Raw genomic sequence first — 18513 nt, 5'->3', positions numbered from 1 at the left:
CAAACATAATGATGAACATTTTCATAATTAGAAACACGTAAACGTCACTTACTTTAGATAGGCACTGAAGGAAACGCTGATAGAGCACTCGGTGCTCTTCACTGGGAATACTGGCCACTAAGTCCAGTGCGTTCTCAAATGCCGTCCACAGCTGAAACACACCAGACAGCTGTGATGCAGCATGCGAAGTGGAAAATGCGGCAAGTACTATACTGTATTAAGAGCCCTTTAAAAGCCGGGCTATGGTGGCGCACACCTTTAATCCCAGCAATGAGGAAACAGAGGCAGGAGGATCTCTGTGAGTTCCAAGACAGCCAGGGCTAAAGACTCCTTTATAAAAACTAAACCTTCAACTTATGCCTGGCCCTCATGATTCTTCTGTTTGTTTGGTCACATTTGCTTATTTATTTATTATTCATTTTGCATACAGTTTTCTACCTACATGTATGCCTAACCCTCATGATTCTTCTGTTTGTTTGACTGCATTTGTTTGTTTGTTTATTATGTATACAGTGTCCTGCCTGCGTGTGTGCCAGTATGACAGAAGACAGCATTATATCTCATTACAGATGGTTGTGAGCCACCATGTGAATGCTGGGAATTGAACTCAGGACCTCTCGGCCATTTCTACAACCTGTTTGGTCAGATTTATAAGGCAAGGTGTCTCTCACTAGTAGCCCAAGCTAGCCTTGATCTTGTGGAAATCCTCTTGCCTCAGCCTCCCAACTACAGGAATTACAGCTTGAGGCACCACAATCCTTTTAGTCCTGACAATTTAAATAAGGGGGGAAATGTCTATGTACGCTTTAAAATATATCCTAACTCCAACTAACCAACTGAGTATACTAAACTAGTAAGGGACAACTATAAATTTAAAACATCAGCTTAATAAAACATATTTCCCTTTACTGCTGGTTGCTACAAAGCAGTCTGCTAGAACATTATCTTATATGGTAATATAACATCAGAAGCACATTCTTTGGAAATTCACCCAGAGAAGGAAATCTTTCAAGTGTAGCTCCTGACCCTCACTGAAGAAGCTTCTCTTCACAACAGAGACCATTACAGAAAACCACAATTAAAAATGCCGGGAACAACTGATCATGGGATGCCCACCTTGAATAGATGACTCTTTGCTCAGAGAACATTCCAGAAGAAGGAACAAAAAGATTTAAAGAGCCAGGGCACCAGGAAATGTGCTGTGAAATTGTGTACAATAGAAACTACAAGGCAGCACATCCTTGCTATCTCAATAACATGGCTGCTGAAAGCAGACCTGAACAAGCACAGCACCAACAGCCATGCTAAAATGGAAGAGGACCTCGTGGCCCCACCTAGGCCAACAACCACACCGAGAGCACGAGTGGTCTTCCCCAGGAGCTAAAATGGAAGAGGACCTCGTGGCCCCACCTAGGCCAACAACCACACCGAGAGCACGAGTGGTCTTCCCCAGGAGCTGCCCCCAATTGGTTATTCAGTACCAAGTGGTCAGCCCTGAAGTCATATATTTGCAAGCAACACTGGATGGACTATATCTATATGAACTAATATGTTTGTGCATACATAATGTATCTATAATGATAACAAAGAAAAGAAGGCCAGGAATTTCAGAGAAAACGGGAGGTTGTAGCATGCAGGAGTTGGGAGAAAGAAAGGAAAAGGAGGAAAATGTAATTATATTTTAACTTTTTAAAAAAGGACTAAGAAATGTATAGGAAGTAAGGAGAAAGGGTAGAGAGATGGCTGAATATAACCAATGAATGTTCTTTGTATGAATGCCATAAATAAGCATGGTTAATACATGCTCATAAAAAATTGTTAGGTACAGTTAATCCTTAGTATACAGAAGAATGAGAAAGGAGGAACTGGTGTCCAGGGTGGCCTGCCCCTTTCTGAGTGAATACAGAGGAGGGATAGATTGGGGGGCAGGGAAACGGGGAGGGAAGAGGAGGAAAGGGAGGATGCAGTTGCGATGTAAAATAAATAAATAAGAAAAAAAAGAATTCCAAGCCAGTCTGGGCTACATAATAAGATTCTGTCTCACAATCAAAAACAAAATAAAGCAAACAAAAAGTGTGCAGGTGTGTGAGTGCGTACATGCAGTCTTTGTGTGTGTGTGTGTGTGTGTGTGTGTGTGTGTGTGTGTGTGAACTGGGGACTGGGAATAGCTCAGTGTTCAGTGTGGTCCTACAACATGCAAGCACTAGATTCAATTGTCAACACAGAATGAAAATAAGGAAGGGTAGTAGAGAGGGGGAGAAGAGAGATGAAATGAAAAAGGAAGGGAAAGAGGAAAGGAGAGAGAGATAGGGAAAGGGAAGGACAATGAGAAAGGTGGAAAAGGAAGAAAACAAAGACAAGAAGAAGCTTGCTTACTGTGGAATACAGAAACTCAGGAGTTTGGGCCAGCCTGGGCAACTTAGTAGGGCATTATTCTTTTTTCTTTCTTTTCTTCTTTTTCTTTCTTTCTTTCTCTCTCTCTTTCTCTCTCTCTCTCTCTCTCTCTCTCTCTTTTTTTTTTTTTTTTTTTTTTTGGTTTTTCGAGGCAGGGTTTCTCTGTAGCTTTGGAGCCTGTCCTGGAACTTGCTCTGTAGACTAGGCTGGCCTCAAACTCACAGAGATCCTCCTGCCTCTGTCCCCGACTGCTGGGGATTAAAGACATGTACCACCTATTTTTTTTTTAAGAATTTTCTTCCATAGAGTAGAAGTAAATAAAAACTATATCTTACTAATTTTGGTATATGTTTGATACTGTGTTAACCAAGAAAAATAGTAAGGCTATATTATATAGATATAGCTTAAAAGAAATTGATGAGCTACCCAATTTTGTCACTACTAAATTTCTTCTACAACTTCTTGTACAAGACAGTCATTACTACTGCATGCTATAATTGGATCTAAAAAATACTCTTGAAAGGTCATGTGTTGAGGGTTTGATCACCACCTTGGTGGTGGCAGAAGCTTGAAGGAGTAGGGACCAGTGTAAGCCAGGTAGGTACCCTGAAGCGGATCCTGGACCCTGGCCCTTCCTTTGACTCTTTTCATCCTAGGCACCACTGGTGAACAGCTCTGATCTACGCGGGCTCCTGAGCCCGATGCCCTGCCTGCTCTACACACACTCAGTACTGACTGACCCCTTTGAAGCTGTGCACAGTGTAAACCTTCCCAGTGACAGGGCTGAGTGGCCCACTGACAACAGACAAACAGCTTCTTCTTACAGCTTTAATCCTCAACCCTTTGGAGACTGCCTGGCGTACAGTATATTCTCAACATTTTCTGAACACGAGAACAAACTGATGACTGAATAGGTAAACACACAGAAAGCTGTAACTGCTAAGATGTTAAATTATACTCAATTTAGTAAGAGGACTGAATAACTATTAATTATAATAAAAATTAAGTTACTATTAAACTTACTAATAAAATATGTAATAGAGGTATTTCCAAATATGGCTTATAACTAACATTTTAGAATATTTAAAAAATGCTTTTCAATATGTTAAAAAAGGAAATTACCCAATATAACTTATTAAATATAAATATTCTAATTGAATTATTAACTGGAAACTAAGTAATTCAGTGTTCTTAGCTAACAAGTATAAGGAATGATACCTACAAAGTTCAACTCTCTAGAAGTTACAGCAGTTTTGGGAAAGTCAGTTTTTATATATTTTTTTCTGTCTACAATGACAAAGTTAATGATCTACTATGGATTCTTATGAATACAGGTCCTGAAATTCTAATGCTTCTTCACATTACTTGAGACTGCAAACAAAGGCTTCTAATTTTAACGGAAGAACCTTTCTGCCTTTAAAACTGAGCACGCACAGCTCACTGCGCGGCATACAGTACGCCCTGTGTTACAGCACTGTGCTTCCAACTTCTAACTGAATCAAGTGTTGATTTTCATGATGGCAACCACGAGGAATAAACAAGTCGATACCATCTGCTGGGTTTCATTATCCTGATCCTCTATCTCCTCGGCGAGCAACTGAGTCAGTTTTCTCCACAGCTCGTAAAGCTCTTGCTTGTCCGCTCCATCTTCTTGCCGTGTCTTTATCAGTTTACTCCATGTCCGAGCCACCTATCGAAAAGGAGATTTCAATAGTTAAGTTACCCTAAACTTAAAATGTTTAACCTGAAGACCAAAATCATTTCATCCATTAACATGTAAAAATAGCAAAAGTACAATATCCCATGCCATATTAACTCCAACAACAACAACCAAAAAAAAGTGGATTAGGCAAATTTCCAGAGTTCTTCTATCAGAAATATCACTTAGACACAAGAAAGATAACCACACCCCAGCCCCACTATTTGGAAAGTAATAAATGGCTACTAAGCCCCACAGGCACACACTTAGTAAACGTACACCAGAATCAAACACTAGAACTAGGATATCACAAATTGTAGTCCAATTTCCAAAACACTGTAATCTATTTCTCAAAATTTTTGATATCACACTATCTTAATTTTTAACTTGTATTAAGCTAGATGGAGCCTTTTTGTAATCCTTTCAGAGAGAGCCTTTAGAAGCCACTGACCAACCTCTAGGTGTCTCTTTTCCTGGTGATGCAGATCCACGAGTTTCTTACAGACATCACACCACTTCTGCTTGTCAACACTTAGGTTAAAGAGAAGAAGAAAAGGAATTTTAATCTGATAGCGGAAACAAGCAGACTTCACAGCCATTGACATTTGATACACAGTGTTATTGTATACAACAAGTCTTTTGTAAAGGGTGAGGAAAGATCATCATTCATTATCTTGATCATAAATTTTAAAATTCCAAACTGAGTCAGTCAGTGTAATAGCCTTTTCAGACTAATTCAATCACAGGAAATTCTGTTACAAATTTCTGGAAGAAAATTGCTCCTAAATTCTCAGTACATGCTACCAATCCTTCCACTTAGCTCTTCTTGGGTATCAAAAATCTGGAATTAACTAAAACCCAAGCTGTTGGGCACAGGTGGGAGGGATTTTTTTGACTGAATCATTTGAGGTGGGAAGACCCACCTTAAAATCTGTGCCACACTCTCTTGTGGCAGCCTATACAAAGGACATGAAGGACATCTGCTTGCCCTCACTCTGGCAAGTCCATTCCTTTACTGGTATTAGAGTCTACTTCTTTGAAATTCCTGAGTTTACCTCAGATCATCTGGGACATCCAACTTCATGGACAGAATTATTACTGGATTCATGGGCTTTCTCTGTTGCAATAGTACAACCACAGCCTGTAAGCCACTCTAATAAATCCCATGTATATATATGTAGATTCATTCTATCAGTTTCTAGAGAACCCTAACACAACTTCTATATAATTCCTTTCTCTCTCTCTCTCTCTCTCTCTCTCTCTCTCTCTCTCTCTCTCTCTCTCTCTTTCATTGATTTTTTGATACAGGGTTAGCCCTGTAGACCAGGCTGGCCTCAGAACTCAGTGATCTGCCTGCCTCTGTCTCCCAAGTGCTTGGTTTAAAGGTGTGCACCACCACTGCCCAGCTCTATATAATTTCTAATCACTCTATCCTAAGTCAGGCTTGTGAAGATTCTGCCCTTTCTCCACATACTCCTTACCTTTCATAGAGATCCAACAGCTTTTGGTAAACCCCAGGTAAATCACCCTTAGCATTTTCATGATTACACTTCTCATACAAACTTGCTAGCCCCTAAAAAAGGAAGCAGCAGTAACAATTCTTAGTAAAATCTCTCATGTCCCCACATTTATTTATTATGTGAAATAATGCACTAAGACCTAAAAATTACCAAACTTTACAGATGAATTATGTGTGGGATTTCCTTCCAAGTAAAGTGAAAGTACAAAAGAATCTTTAAAGTCTTCTGTTTAAAAATAATCCATTTGGGTAGGAAGGTAAATAGTGATAAACAGTATCCTTGGCACCTAAAATTAACTTTTACATTTAGAAAATTTAATTTTTTTTCATGATACAGGCTTAAGTGCTTATTTTAGCACTGGGGTCTACACTTGCTTTTCCCATACTATAGGAAATGAAACATGTTTCCATACCTGCTTTCCCCTTACTATAGGAAATGAAACATGTCTTCATACCTGCTTTTCCCATACTATAGGAAATGAAACATGTTTCCATACCTGCTTTTCCCTTACTATAGGAAATGAAACATGTCTCCATACCTGCTTTCCCCATACTATAGGAAATGAAACATGCATCCATACCTGCTTTCCCCTTACTATAGGAAATGAAACATGTCTCCATACCTGCTTTCCCCTTACTGTAGGAAATGAAACATGTCTCCATACCTGCCAAGCAAGCAGCTGCTCTGGATCTAGTTCGGTAGCCTTTTTATAGGCACCCTGGGCCTGATCGGGTTGTTCTAGTTCAGCTGCAGCAACACCAATGAAGACCCAGGCATTATAGTTATTTTTTTCTTGTTTTAACACTGTCTGATTAAGAAAAAAAGATGAGAGTGAGTTATTACATTTTGAAAACTACTGAACAAACAACAAAGCAATAGCCAGGACACTACATCTGGCACCAACAGAGCAGCCCACAGAATGGTACCTAGCCAGGTACAATGAAGGAAAGACCATAAGGGTTTGGAACATGAGGTACCTTTTAGTAAAATGCCCAAGAGGTCTTGATACCTACATAAAATGACCCCACCCTTACCCCATGAGAATGTTGGGTAGAGATGGGCAGCAATTCCTAGCTGAATCCCTGCCTCCAGATCACTGCAACCAACTTCAATATTGCCTTTTCCATAATAATACATTCCAAAATTAAAGATTATTCTCTGTGGCAGTTATAGATAAATTCATCCTAATATAACTATACCAAGCAAATCAACAAAGGCAATAAATGTTTAAATAATACCTGTCATCTAGAACAAAACTATACACAGAGATATTTCTTTGAGAAATATGAGTATTTACTAAAGTAAAGTAAATAGCTTAAAACAAGATTAATATATTCTAGGGAAAGAAAAAAACTAGGAGCTAAAATAAAATCTGGCTCTCAAAGTTTTACATATTCTAGGGAAAATCACACTTCTATGAGTTGAACCTATGATGTAGGATTCTCCTTTGTATGCTGTGAACACCACTGTTTAATAAAGAAACTGTCTTAGGCCTGGGCATGGCAGAATAGAGAGAGGTAACTGGGGAAAACTAAACTGAATGCTGGGAGAAAGAAGGGAGAGTCAAAGAGAAGCCATGTAGACCCACCAGAGACAGACACCGGAACTTTACCCAGTAAGCCACAGCCTCATGGCAAAACACAGATTAATGGAGATGGGTTAATTAAAGATATGAGTTAGCCAGAAATACGCTCAAGCTATTGGCCAAATGGTATTATAAATAATATGTTCTCTGTGTGATTATTTTGCTGCTGAGAAGCCAGGAACAAGTGGCCTCCTACAACAGCTTGCCACTCCAACATGTGCTAGCTAAATGCACATAAAACCTGAGAGGGCTTAGAAAAGAATTCTAGACACCAGAAAACAAAGTTTAGTCACTTTTTTTTGTTTGTTTTTTTGTTTTTTGGATGGGCTCTGCTTGCTGGAGATATGCTCCAGCTCCTTTAAGAGAGGTCTTCCTGACTCAGTGGTAGCAAAAAAAAAAAAAAAGCCATGCGGTTTTGAAACAGTTTCCTGGGCCATGCTGCCAGTATGAACTCTGATGAGGTTCGGCTATGGAGCATTTAAATGGGTTTTGTGAGCACAGTGCAACAACTTGTTTAAGGGCAACATAGACCCTCTGTGTGCTAGAAAATGGGGCAATGTGCATGGCTCTCGGAGGAAGTGAACATGCCTCTGCCATGTTGGACTACACAGAGCAAGCAGGCAGGACTGCTGAGTTGTTCTCAGCTATGCCCACGTAGCATTTTTAAAAAAAGTGCTCCTGGTCAAAAAATAATTACAGATACACAATAAAAACAGATTCAGAAGAAAACGACCTCTAATTGGGTCAGTGTGTTTAAAAAATGTACATAAGCTTGGGAGAGAGACGAAAAAGACTAAAGAAACAGTAAATGTAATATAAAAGAGTACAGATAGTCATAGATTAAAGGAGTAAAGATAATAAAATAAATATTAAACTTCTTGAAAAGTAATAGGAGGAAAGAAAAATAAGCCATGTAAAGATGGAATATACACAGAGAGTCTGGATTATGTATACAATTGTGTTTTCTTTAAATTAATTGACTGTAAAAGAGCTAAGTACAGAGAGACATTTCATTGTAAGGACTGCTAAGATAAACCAGCAAATAAACTTTAAAGGTATCTTGATTTCAGAATTTGGGTCTAAGGATATGTTACTTTGGAAAAGAGGTTCTTCTTTTGTTTCCACAGAAAATGAGAACCTATGGATTTCTTCCAGACTAATGTGGTTTGATGGACCAAAAGGTCTCCCTAAAAAAAACCCTAAAAGAAAATACTTTGCTCAACAAAAATCACGAAACAATCTAGAGAGAACTACACCTAAATTGACAAATATTGTTTATAAATGTTTGTCTACATTTAAAGAGGGATATGCTATAGAGATTTGCATTGGTATGGATCTTGGTTTATTGATATAAATTTTAGGTCAATTTTGTTTTATAAATACACACACACACACACACATATCTGCACTTGATTAAGGTATTGTGTTTGTGCAGCTCATTTTTAAAATGTAATATATAATTAAGAAATACAGGTTAACAGATAATCACCTGTAATCGTTAAGCTTATAGTCATGTTAGTTAGGTTTTCTAGATGTACAGATATATTTCAGGTGGAGAGGCATTCTTCAAACCTTTCAAAGACTACAGAATATGGCATTCAAAATGTTTAAGAACTTAGGACTTTTCATGACAATAAGATACATCTGCTCCTAGAAGCACCAATTACGTCAAAAGGAATATGGGCATCAAAGAGACTTCTTATGGAGTTTACTAGCCATTTGGGCAAGAAACTGTTCTTGCCTGCACTGCTTGATGCTATGCTGAATGAACTGGACATGTAGGACCCACAGATAAATGACTGCTGAACTTGACTAAAGGTGAGATGATCCTTCAGGGTTCCTGCTTCATAAAAGAGTCTGCAAGACACTCTGCAGGACACAGAAGAAAGTGACTGACAAACTGCCAATATAGGTGGAACTGTCTTTGAAATTTCCTGCTTCATGCCAGATACTATGGGCCTGTAGGCTGATACAGAAAAACTTTGGCTGACTGTATAGGAAGCGAGATGTCTCTGTCAATTATAGAGTTTTGGAAGTTGCTTACAATGCACTTTCTATTTACTTAGGTTATATTATACCCTTCTGGAGCCTTTGATGGAGTTGAAAAACAGATAGTTAATAGTTTTTGTTAGTTATGATAAAAGATAAAGTAGATATAAATATTGTAACTGTAATTCTTGCTTAATACCTGTTTTGTTATATTTTACTGTGTTAAAGTTAAAACCTTCCTTTTTATTTAGAAAGAAAAGAAGAGGTGATGTGGGATTCCCCTCTGTATGCTGTGAACATTTTTGGTTAACAAAGAAACTGCTGTAGGCCTTAGCAGAGCAGAACAGAGCTAGGCAGGGAAAACTAAAATGAATGCTGGGAGAAAGAAGTCAGAGTCAGAGAAAAGCCATGTAGCCCCACTGGAGACTGACACCAGAACTTTACCCAGTTAGCCACAGCCTCATGGCAATACAAAAATTAATGGAGATGGGTTAATTTACGATATGAGCTATCCAGAAATATGTTAAGCTATTGGCCAAACAGTATTGCAAATAATATGTTTTCTGTGTGATTATTTCACTGATGAGCAGCCAGAACAAACAAGCAGCCTACAACAAACCTCTCCATTAATCAGGCTTATGTGCATCCACACTCTTCCAGCAATCTGTCACCAATGTACTATACAAGCGGCACTCTATTCAATATTGATGCCTCCTACAAAACTCAGCAATGAGGTACCCGCCAAAGTTAAACTCCAATACTAGAGTCTTGTTCTGCTTTTGTTCTGAACACCGCGTATGATGCTGGCACATAACTGCTTATCAAACAACACAAGCTACATGTCAACCGCCAATCAGTAATTACTGTCTGACTAAGGATCAAGGTTTCAGAATCTGAAATATATTTTTAAGGAAATAAACACACACAAAAGAAATGTGGTAAAAATAGACAGAAGATTCTGGGAGAACACAAAGAAGAAAATACCTAACTATATGAACACAAACTGGAGCCATCTTTCCCAAAGGAAGGCTTATCCCATGCTGTAGAGCTCCGCCAGAGAGAACCACAACAAATGGATTCTCGGGTAGCTTTTCTTTAGTCTCAACCAATTTTGGGTTACTACAGATAAGAGACATCTCTCATTGCTTAGTTCTCCACTTATAGTCTAAGGCAAGATTTTTGCCATTATAAATTATGAGATATTTGGTGAAATTCACATCAAACTTTTACAAAATACCCACAGAAAGATATCCGTGCTCAGTAATGTAATAAAAATATAGGCCAGTAAACTGGTTCAGTGCACCACCCAGGCTTAAGGAACTAAGTTCCGTCCCTAGAACTCATATAAAGGTAGAAAAAGAGAATTGGCTACATAATGTTGTCCTCTGATCTCCACATGTGTATGCCACATACCATGCACATATACATTACACCCACACGCACACACACACTAATAATAGTATTAACAACAACAATTTAGCGGCATAATCATATACACATGGTGAGTGCTGGATGAAGCAGCCCCCCATCTCACCCACATCTACTCCACCCTCTGTGTGAACAAACTGTCACTCCCGCATCACATCAGTACCGTCGTGCCTCCATAGTCCTACGGGTCCCGGGCATCAATGTACTTTTATGAACAAATCTCTCACATTCAGAAAGGCTGGCACTTTTGCTGGACCTCACAGTCATGCAAGACTTAGAATTGATAACCTGTTGTATATTCAGCCTACTTGTTCAGCTTGCCTTTAAGAATACAATGTTAACAGACAACCTTACTTGTTTTGGACTTCCCACAGGTCTGAATGTGTGCTACACTAATCATTTGCTGAAAACAGCAAGCAGGTAAGAAGTGTCTATATAAACAAATATTCACCATAAACATTGGAAGCAATGTAGACAACACTTGATAATTCTGATGAGGTTTTGTTAGGTTTGCTGTTCTGAGTACTTCTGGATCAGTAACATTCAGTCCTTGTGAAACTGTTAAAGGGTTCTGTAAAGTAGCTCTCATTCCTTCCCTCTGTGATGTTCTCTGCTGACCAATAAAAGTCAGCAAAGCCCTTTGCCGGGACAGAGTCAGAGACAGCATTCAAGCAGGACAGATTCAGACTCATGCAACAGACAGATCACATAGAGGCCTGGAACCATAAACTGCAGACAGATGGAAGACGGGGAGAGAAGTAGGGAAATCAAAACCGGGCTTGCTCTTGGCCAAACTACTCCAAGAGCAAATGCTTTGATTTCTTTTCCCTTACTGTGTGCTCCGGTGCCGCCGAGGCAACCTCTCATGTGTTTAGTCAATGCGCCTACCCCCAATTCAATTACTATGATAGTGGGCAGATGCTGCGATTCTGACTTCTGAAGCCTCCTCTCCCCATTCCTGTTGTTTACCCTCAGGATCCGTCACTGTCACACATGCGCGGTCATCACACCTTGCCTCTCTCCTTTCCTTCACCGTCCTCAACTCCATCGCTCAAAGTTCACTTTAGTAACAAAAAACTTCCAGTGGGCACTTATGAGGGTTAAGCAATCCTTCGAATTCTTACTTGCAATCCTTTGACCTCTTAAGTTTTCTCAACACAGACAACTGCTTCAAACCCATTTTAGTCTCAAACTAAAGTGGCAACTTGAGCATCTCATCTCCTACCATGAACACACGCCACCAAAAATAGAAGCCATAAGAGAAAAATCCTCTTATTTTTCCACTGCCAAATCAACAAATAGAGCCCTGCATGGATCTGTGCTATCTTTTCTCCTGCTACAACAGAAGAGAGGCTAAAGGCCCCCGTCACACACTGCGTCGCAGAGGGCCATCTCCCTAAGGGCTTCACTTTTACCTCCACTGTCTGTCTCTCCACCACATTCAGCTGCTCTGTTTAACAGGAACATTCCCATCAGGATGTGAGGAAGCTTTAGAACCTTTTTTCTTCCAGCCACTGGTCAGATAGAAACTGGAATGTCAACATTCCTCAAAATAATAAAATGCTAGGTAGGCAAGGTGGCCAGAGGTTCCGGTGCCTGCTATCAAATCAATGATTTGAATTTAAGCCCCAGGACTGAGGCAACAGAAGAAAGGACTCGTACAATTTGTCCTCTGACCCCCACAAGCACAACACACATAACAGATACATGTTTAATGTAATACAACAATAGTAATAATGCTAAAGTAGAGTTGCATTCCACAACGCATGGTGCTTATGATACGTCTGGCTTTAAGAACAAACATGGCTTTGGTAATTTAGCAATAAAGAACATCAAGTGCAGCAATGAGAGCCTACCCCATTAATAAGGAGATATGCTCTATAGGTTCTACCATTTGTCTGAATGTGGACAGTAAATGGCTTATACCTTAAAATAACTCATAAATTGGTAATATATTTGGCTGCCAAAGAAACAAATATCCTTTACCTTGCAATGTTTCAAAGCTTCTTTGTACTCTTTGTTTCTGATTGCGTCTCTTGCACTCTTCAGGGCAGTCTTCACTTCTTTGCTAGACATTCTATCAAGACAAGAAGTCACAGTGAACACACAATAATATCTCCCCAGTGAAAAAACTGAACCATGTGAAAACGAGACATCTACTTCCTGCTCTCCGGGACAGTCTGTCCCCTACTCTACACACAGTTCATTCCCTCAGTTCCTCAGATTTCTATGCAAATGTCTGTTCCACATCGGAACCCCCTGAACGACTTACTTAAAATTTTATTCTTTCCACATTCTACTTAAAACGACCTATTTTCCCCCTACCCTTCCCTTGCTTTACTTTACTTCAAAACGCTCAATGCATCTGGCCCTAGCCTACTGTGTGGAGAGCCCCAGCAGAGTCTAGTTCTGTATAAATAGGGTTTTGTCTGCTATTGCTTTTTCAGCTCCAGGATTAGTATCCAACAAGTGGCAGGTGACCAACAGGTGCATGTGGAAACTGAGCTGTGGTAGAATTACACTCACTCTCTACACATTTAGCTAAAGGACAGATGATCTTGCGAATCCAATCCAATTTTATAAGCAAATCCAGTAGAGTAAGCTTAAGACAGAGAAAAACATAAACAGCTTTAGTAACTAAGATGAGAGAATTTTTTAAATGCTAACACAGTTATTTTAATACTAGATTCTGTGCCATGTAAATCAGAATACTGTCCTCATATTGAAGATTACTGTAATATCACTTTCTCTAATGAAAAATAATATAAATGTTTACACAGGGATACAAGACTATGCAAAACTGCACACTAATACCAGCTATGCATGAAGAGACACTACACGTGCCCAAGTGAGGTAGCAATTCCTGTAATCCCATCATCAGGGAGGCAGAGGCAGGAGAATCATGAGTTCAAGGCCAACCTTTATTACATGAAACTTTAACACTCTGTATACTGACTTTTTAAAAATAAGATTTTAAAAATTTCAAAGATATATTACTTCATCAGCAAAAGTACTTTATTTAATATTATAATATATTAATTTAATCATAAATGAGGTAGTCCATGTTAATATTTTACAAATTACTGACTTACCCAAAACAAATATAATCACAATACAATGTTTAAAAGAGAAATATTTGTATTTTCTGCTTACTCAACCTATTTCTAATCTTATCATAAAGATAAAGCAAATAAAGTTGATTATTGTTCTCTCAAGGTCTGTGAAGAATTGTGTTGATCTTTTGAATTGATCTTGTATCCTACCAAATCACTGAAGGTATTTATCAGCTGTAGGAGTTTTCTGGTAGAGTTTTTGGGGTCACTTATGTACTATGTATACTATCATATAATCTGCAAATAACAAAGTTTGACTTCTTCCTTTTCAATTTGAATTCCCTTGATAGCCTTATGTTGTCTTATTGTTATTGCTAGAACTTCAATTACTATGTTGAAGAGATATGGAGAGAGTGGACAGCCTTGTCTTGTTCCTGATTTTAGTGGAATTGCTTTGAGTTTCTCTCCATTTAATTTGATGTTAGCTGTCGGCTTACTGTATATTGCTTTTATTATATTTACATATGATCCTTGTATCCCTAATATCTCCAATACCTTTTTCATGAAGGGGTGCTGAATTTTGTCAAATGCTTTTTCAGAAACTGGAAGCAGACAAGATTGCCTGACAAAATTTGGGAGCATGGCGGCAGGGTGGGTGGTTGAAGGAAGGGGAGAAGGGGAGAAGGAAAGGTTGGGGAGAGCTTGAGGGAATGGGATAGTTGAGATGGAGGAAGGACAGATATGAGAGCAAGGAAAGAGATATCTTGATTGAGGGAGCCATTTTGGGGTTAGCAAGAAATCCGACTCTAAAAAAATTCCCAAGAATCCAAAAGGATAACCCCAGCTAAAACCCTAGAGGAGAGGATGCCTGAACTGGCCTTGCCCTGTAGTCACCATAGAACCTTCATCCAACAACAGATGGAAACAGAGGCAGAGGCCCACATAGGGACCTGGATTGAGCTCCCAAGGTCTAGCTGAAAAGCAGAAGGAGGGAGAGTATGAGCAAGGAAGCCAAGACCATGAGGTGTTCACCCACAAGACAATTTGCCTGAGCTAATGGGAACTCACCAACTCCAACTGGACTGGGAATGAATGAGTATGGGATCAAACTAGTCCCTCTGAATGTGGTTGACAGTTGGGGCAGACTGAGGAGCCAATGACAATGACACTGGGATTTGTCTCTACTGCATGTACTGGCTTTTTGGGATCCTATTCTCTTTAGATGTATACCTTGCTCAACCTGGATATAGTGGGGAGCATGCCTTGCCCTCTCTTAAGATTGCAGGAGGGTGGGGGGAGGATGTGTGGAGGGAGTGAGAAGGGAGTAGGAGGAGAGGAGGAAGTGGGAATTTGGATTGGTCGTTTTTAAAAGTAATAAAATAAAATAATAATAATAATAAAAGGTAAAGCAAAAACAAGTGGATAGATAGACAGACAGACAGACAGACAGATGGATAGATACTAAATAGCTACAGACTCTAGATATTCAGAGTAACAAACTAGGTGACAACCACAGCATAGTGCCATAGTATTCAAATAAAGTATGAGAACACAATAAATATTCTACCATCATAATAAGCACACTAACACATTATAAAAGCACCATACATGAACACAATCTACTATGAACACAGTACATGAACACTTTATAAGAACACAGCACACTAATGCAGTACACTAACACAGTACACTAGCATTGGACACACAGTACACTAACACTTTAAACAAAGTACACTAATATAACAATGCAGTACACTGAACTAACACTGTACACTAACAGTTTACACTGACACAATTCACTCATGCAGTACATGTAGGTCCATATCTCTACATGGTATGGCGACCAGAATCCCTGGCCATAGTTTGCACCTGCCACACAGGAGGTGGTCGATCGCCTAGCCTGTTGCCATCCCTAACAAAGGGTCAGGATGTTGTTGTTCTGCTTCTTCTTTGTAATTTGGAGGAAGCCTGGGAGAGAGATGCTAATTCAGTCTACGTGACAGAGCTGGCATACAGAGCAGGAAGATAGGAAGACATGACAGAGCAGGCATAATGGGTGTGGACGTGACCACAGCCATTCACCTGGTCACCTAGGAAGCAGAATGCTAATGAATTTCACCCTCAGTTTGTGTTTTGGTATAAGGTTATTTGGAGAATAAATGCAGAGAAATTTTCAGGATGTGAACTCAGGATTGCATGAGGGATCACTGAGAATCTCCCTCCTGATAAAGCCATGTGAGTTGTGTCTTTAATCCCACGGCTCCCCTCTGGTCCTGGAGAAATAATTTAGGGTCCAGGCTGGTACAGGACCCCGACAAGTACAATAACTCAACACAGTAACACAGTACACTAATTTAATACACTAATGCAGCACACTAGTGTAGTACACTAACATATTCCACTAGCAGTACCCTACCATGGTACACTAATAGATTATACTAAGACAGTATACTAACAGAACATTATCAGTACATTCTAGCCAAAGTGAAATGTACAAATATAAAACAAATCTATGAAGTTAGAGATTTCAAGATAAGAGTATTTTAACTTAAAGCAAGCTGGTATTCAGAATAATACAAAAATTAATACATTATAAAAATCAATTTAGCTGTGAGACATTCAGATTTCCCAAAGACAATTTAAGAACTTGTTGCAATAATTACTTAATTTAAAACAGCACATCACATTCTATCACCTTTGAAACAACTGTCTTACCTGAGAGTATCTCGATATTAATTCAGAGGTGAACTGGAGAAAAAAATCTTTTCAGTCTACAAATGTTAATGGCAGCAGCTAACAAAGCTCAGTGCTGATCTCACATTAACTTTCTCAAGCCACATTCCTTCTATTAAAAAACCTGTAGACTAAAAGAAAGAAATCAATGAGGATGACTGACCTGGACAAATAAAGAGAGATACCCAAGTGGAGAGAGAGAGAGAGAGAGAGAGAGAGAGAGAGAGAGAGAGAGAGAGAGAGAAGAAGAAGAAGAAGGAGGAGGAGGAGGAGGAGGAGGAGGAGGAGGGAGGAAAGAAGGAAGGAAGGAAGGAAGGAAGGAAGGAAGGAAGGAAGGAAGGGGAAGGGAAAGGAAGGAGGGAGGGAGGGAGGGAGGGAGGGAGGGGAGGGGAGGGGAGGGGAGGGGAGGGGAGGGAAGGGAAGGGGAAAGACTTTATGTGGAAGAATGCATAAGTAAGAAACGACATGTGGGCCTATGCTCACCCATGCATGACGAAACACAAAAAGGCCCTGCTGCTCTGAAGAATACCATCTAAAGCTGGAGAGAGATCTAAGACATCATGTGAACTATGAAAGAACCCAATGTTAAAGATTAAGAAGAAAAGTCCTGTAGAAATTTAGAGAAGGTGTGCTGGGTAAGCACACGATGACTACTAGGAGAAGACAGGATGTAACAATGGAGAGAAAGGGGAGACAGGAGGAGGGAGAAGGAAAAGGGGTGGGAGACAGAGGCAACAAGGGAAGAAAGCACAGCCGCCTAAGATGCTACATCTTGAGAGTCAGGTGGATGAGCTCAGACTAAGGACAGCAGCAGGAAAGCACACTAGAGACAAACACACTTTCTCCTGACAACAGCTGCCGTATTCAGTACCTTCCATAGCTATGTGTTTCCACATGGAGTTCTTTACACTACAATATAACCATCCATTCTCTTCCCATTCCTTCTTCCTTTATAGGCAGGCTCTCAGGTATTCCCTTCATCAAACACATATGCATGTATGAGTGCACAAATGTGTGTGCATGTTAATTCCAAACACTTCCTAATAGTGCCACTCCCTAGGATGTTATTGGGGCCAATTACATTCAAATTACCATATATTTGTTTTAATCTGTAGTATAATTTTTTAAAAAAAAAAATCTATCACTAGTCCTTCTACTGAAGGCAAAAGAAAGGACTATTAAGTAAAGACAGACTGCCTGCTTGTTACTTAGCAACCCACTCAGTTCCTACCTGTTTTCACACCTGCATCTTCTTTTTGACCTGGATGCCAAACTGCTCCTTACCCACTTTTTTCATCTAAATTAAGAAAAAAAAAACATGAAATAGTGATATAAAACACCCAAACTCTTCCAAAGTTTTTAAAAATCAGATTCACCATGATCATGATGTGGGAGCTGATGTATTCTGTGAATGTATTTTATTGCCATTGGTTAATAAAGAAGTTGCTTTTGACCAATGGCTTAACAGAATAAAGTCAGGCTAAAAGAGATATAGAGAGAGAGCAGGCAGAGTCAGGGAGAAACCACGTAGTCCACGACCTCATGGTGATGCACAGACTAGTGGAGATGGGTTAGTTTGGAATATAAGAGCTAGATATAAATATGCTTAAGCTATTAGCCAAACAGTACTGCAAATAATATGGTTTCTGTGTGATTATTTCGGGGCTGAGCAGCTGAACTAACAACCTGCCACCTACATGATCACAATTTAAAACATGAGGAAAAAATTCTGTATGATTTCAGTCTTTTGTTTTTCCAAGAAAGACACTAATCTGCATCTCGAAATTTCAATGATTTCTTTTCACCTGTAAAACTTTATGCAGTCCTGAGTACACAGGTACATAAACAACGGTATACAAATCAAATACCTATTGAGAGTAAAACATAAAGAAGTTTAGTTGCAAAGAAAATTTGCATAATAGTGAAATGAATGTCTATTCCTAGACAAATAATTAAATCTTGGATGGATATTTGATAGTGCAACATATAGAATATCTTCAAAATCTTTCAGAACTGTTAACTATTTTGACTTTAGAACAGTCAAAGCTAAGAGCACTGCTTCACATATGTAGTCTGCAGAAAATGGCACAATGGCAATCAGGGCCATTGCAG

General features: G+C 39.3%; 1 protein-coding gene across 6 annotated transcripts in view; it reads right to left on the bottom strand.

The window, feature by feature from the left end:
• The window catches only part of Skic3 (SKI3 subunit of superkiller complex), a 100103-nt gene that overhangs the window by 72050 nt on the left and 9540 nt on the right, over positions 1 to 18513 (bottom strand). For 2 of the 6 annotated variants that reach the window (XM_048424407.3, XM_048424421.3), the window contains exons 2-9: positions 17633 to 17698; positions 16384 to 16532; positions 12602 to 12692; positions 6278 to 6421; positions 5575 to 5666; positions 4549 to 4624; positions 3944 to 4084; positions 53 to 151 (exon numbers count right to left, since the gene is read on the bottom strand). In XM_048424407.3, the coding sequence (XP_048280364.3) occupies positions 53 to 151; positions 3944 to 4084; positions 4549 to 4624; positions 5575 to 5666; positions 6278 to 6421; positions 12602 to 12691 (642 nt within the window). In that variant the 5' untranslated portion in view covers position 12692; positions 16384 to 16532; positions 17633 to 17698. The remainder of the gene's footprint in view (positions 1 to 52; positions 152 to 3943; positions 4085 to 4548; positions 4625 to 5574; positions 5667 to 6277; positions 6422 to 12601; positions 12693 to 16383; positions 16533 to 17632; positions 17699 to 18513) is intronic. The other 4 variants (XM_048424435.3, XM_048424436.3, XM_048424437.3 and 1 more) reach the window with 2 other exon arrangements.

This window comes from Myodes glareolus, chromosome 15 (genome assembly GCF_982192425.1).
Source record: "Myodes glareolus chromosome 15, mMyoGla1.1, whole genome shotgun sequence".
NCBI classification, from domain to species: domain Eukaryota; kingdom Metazoa; phylum Chordata; class Mammalia; order Rodentia; family Cricetidae; genus Myodes; species Myodes glareolus.
The sequence above is the reverse complement of the archived record's forward strand: the minus strand, read 5'-3'. Positions and strand labels throughout refer to the sequence as shown.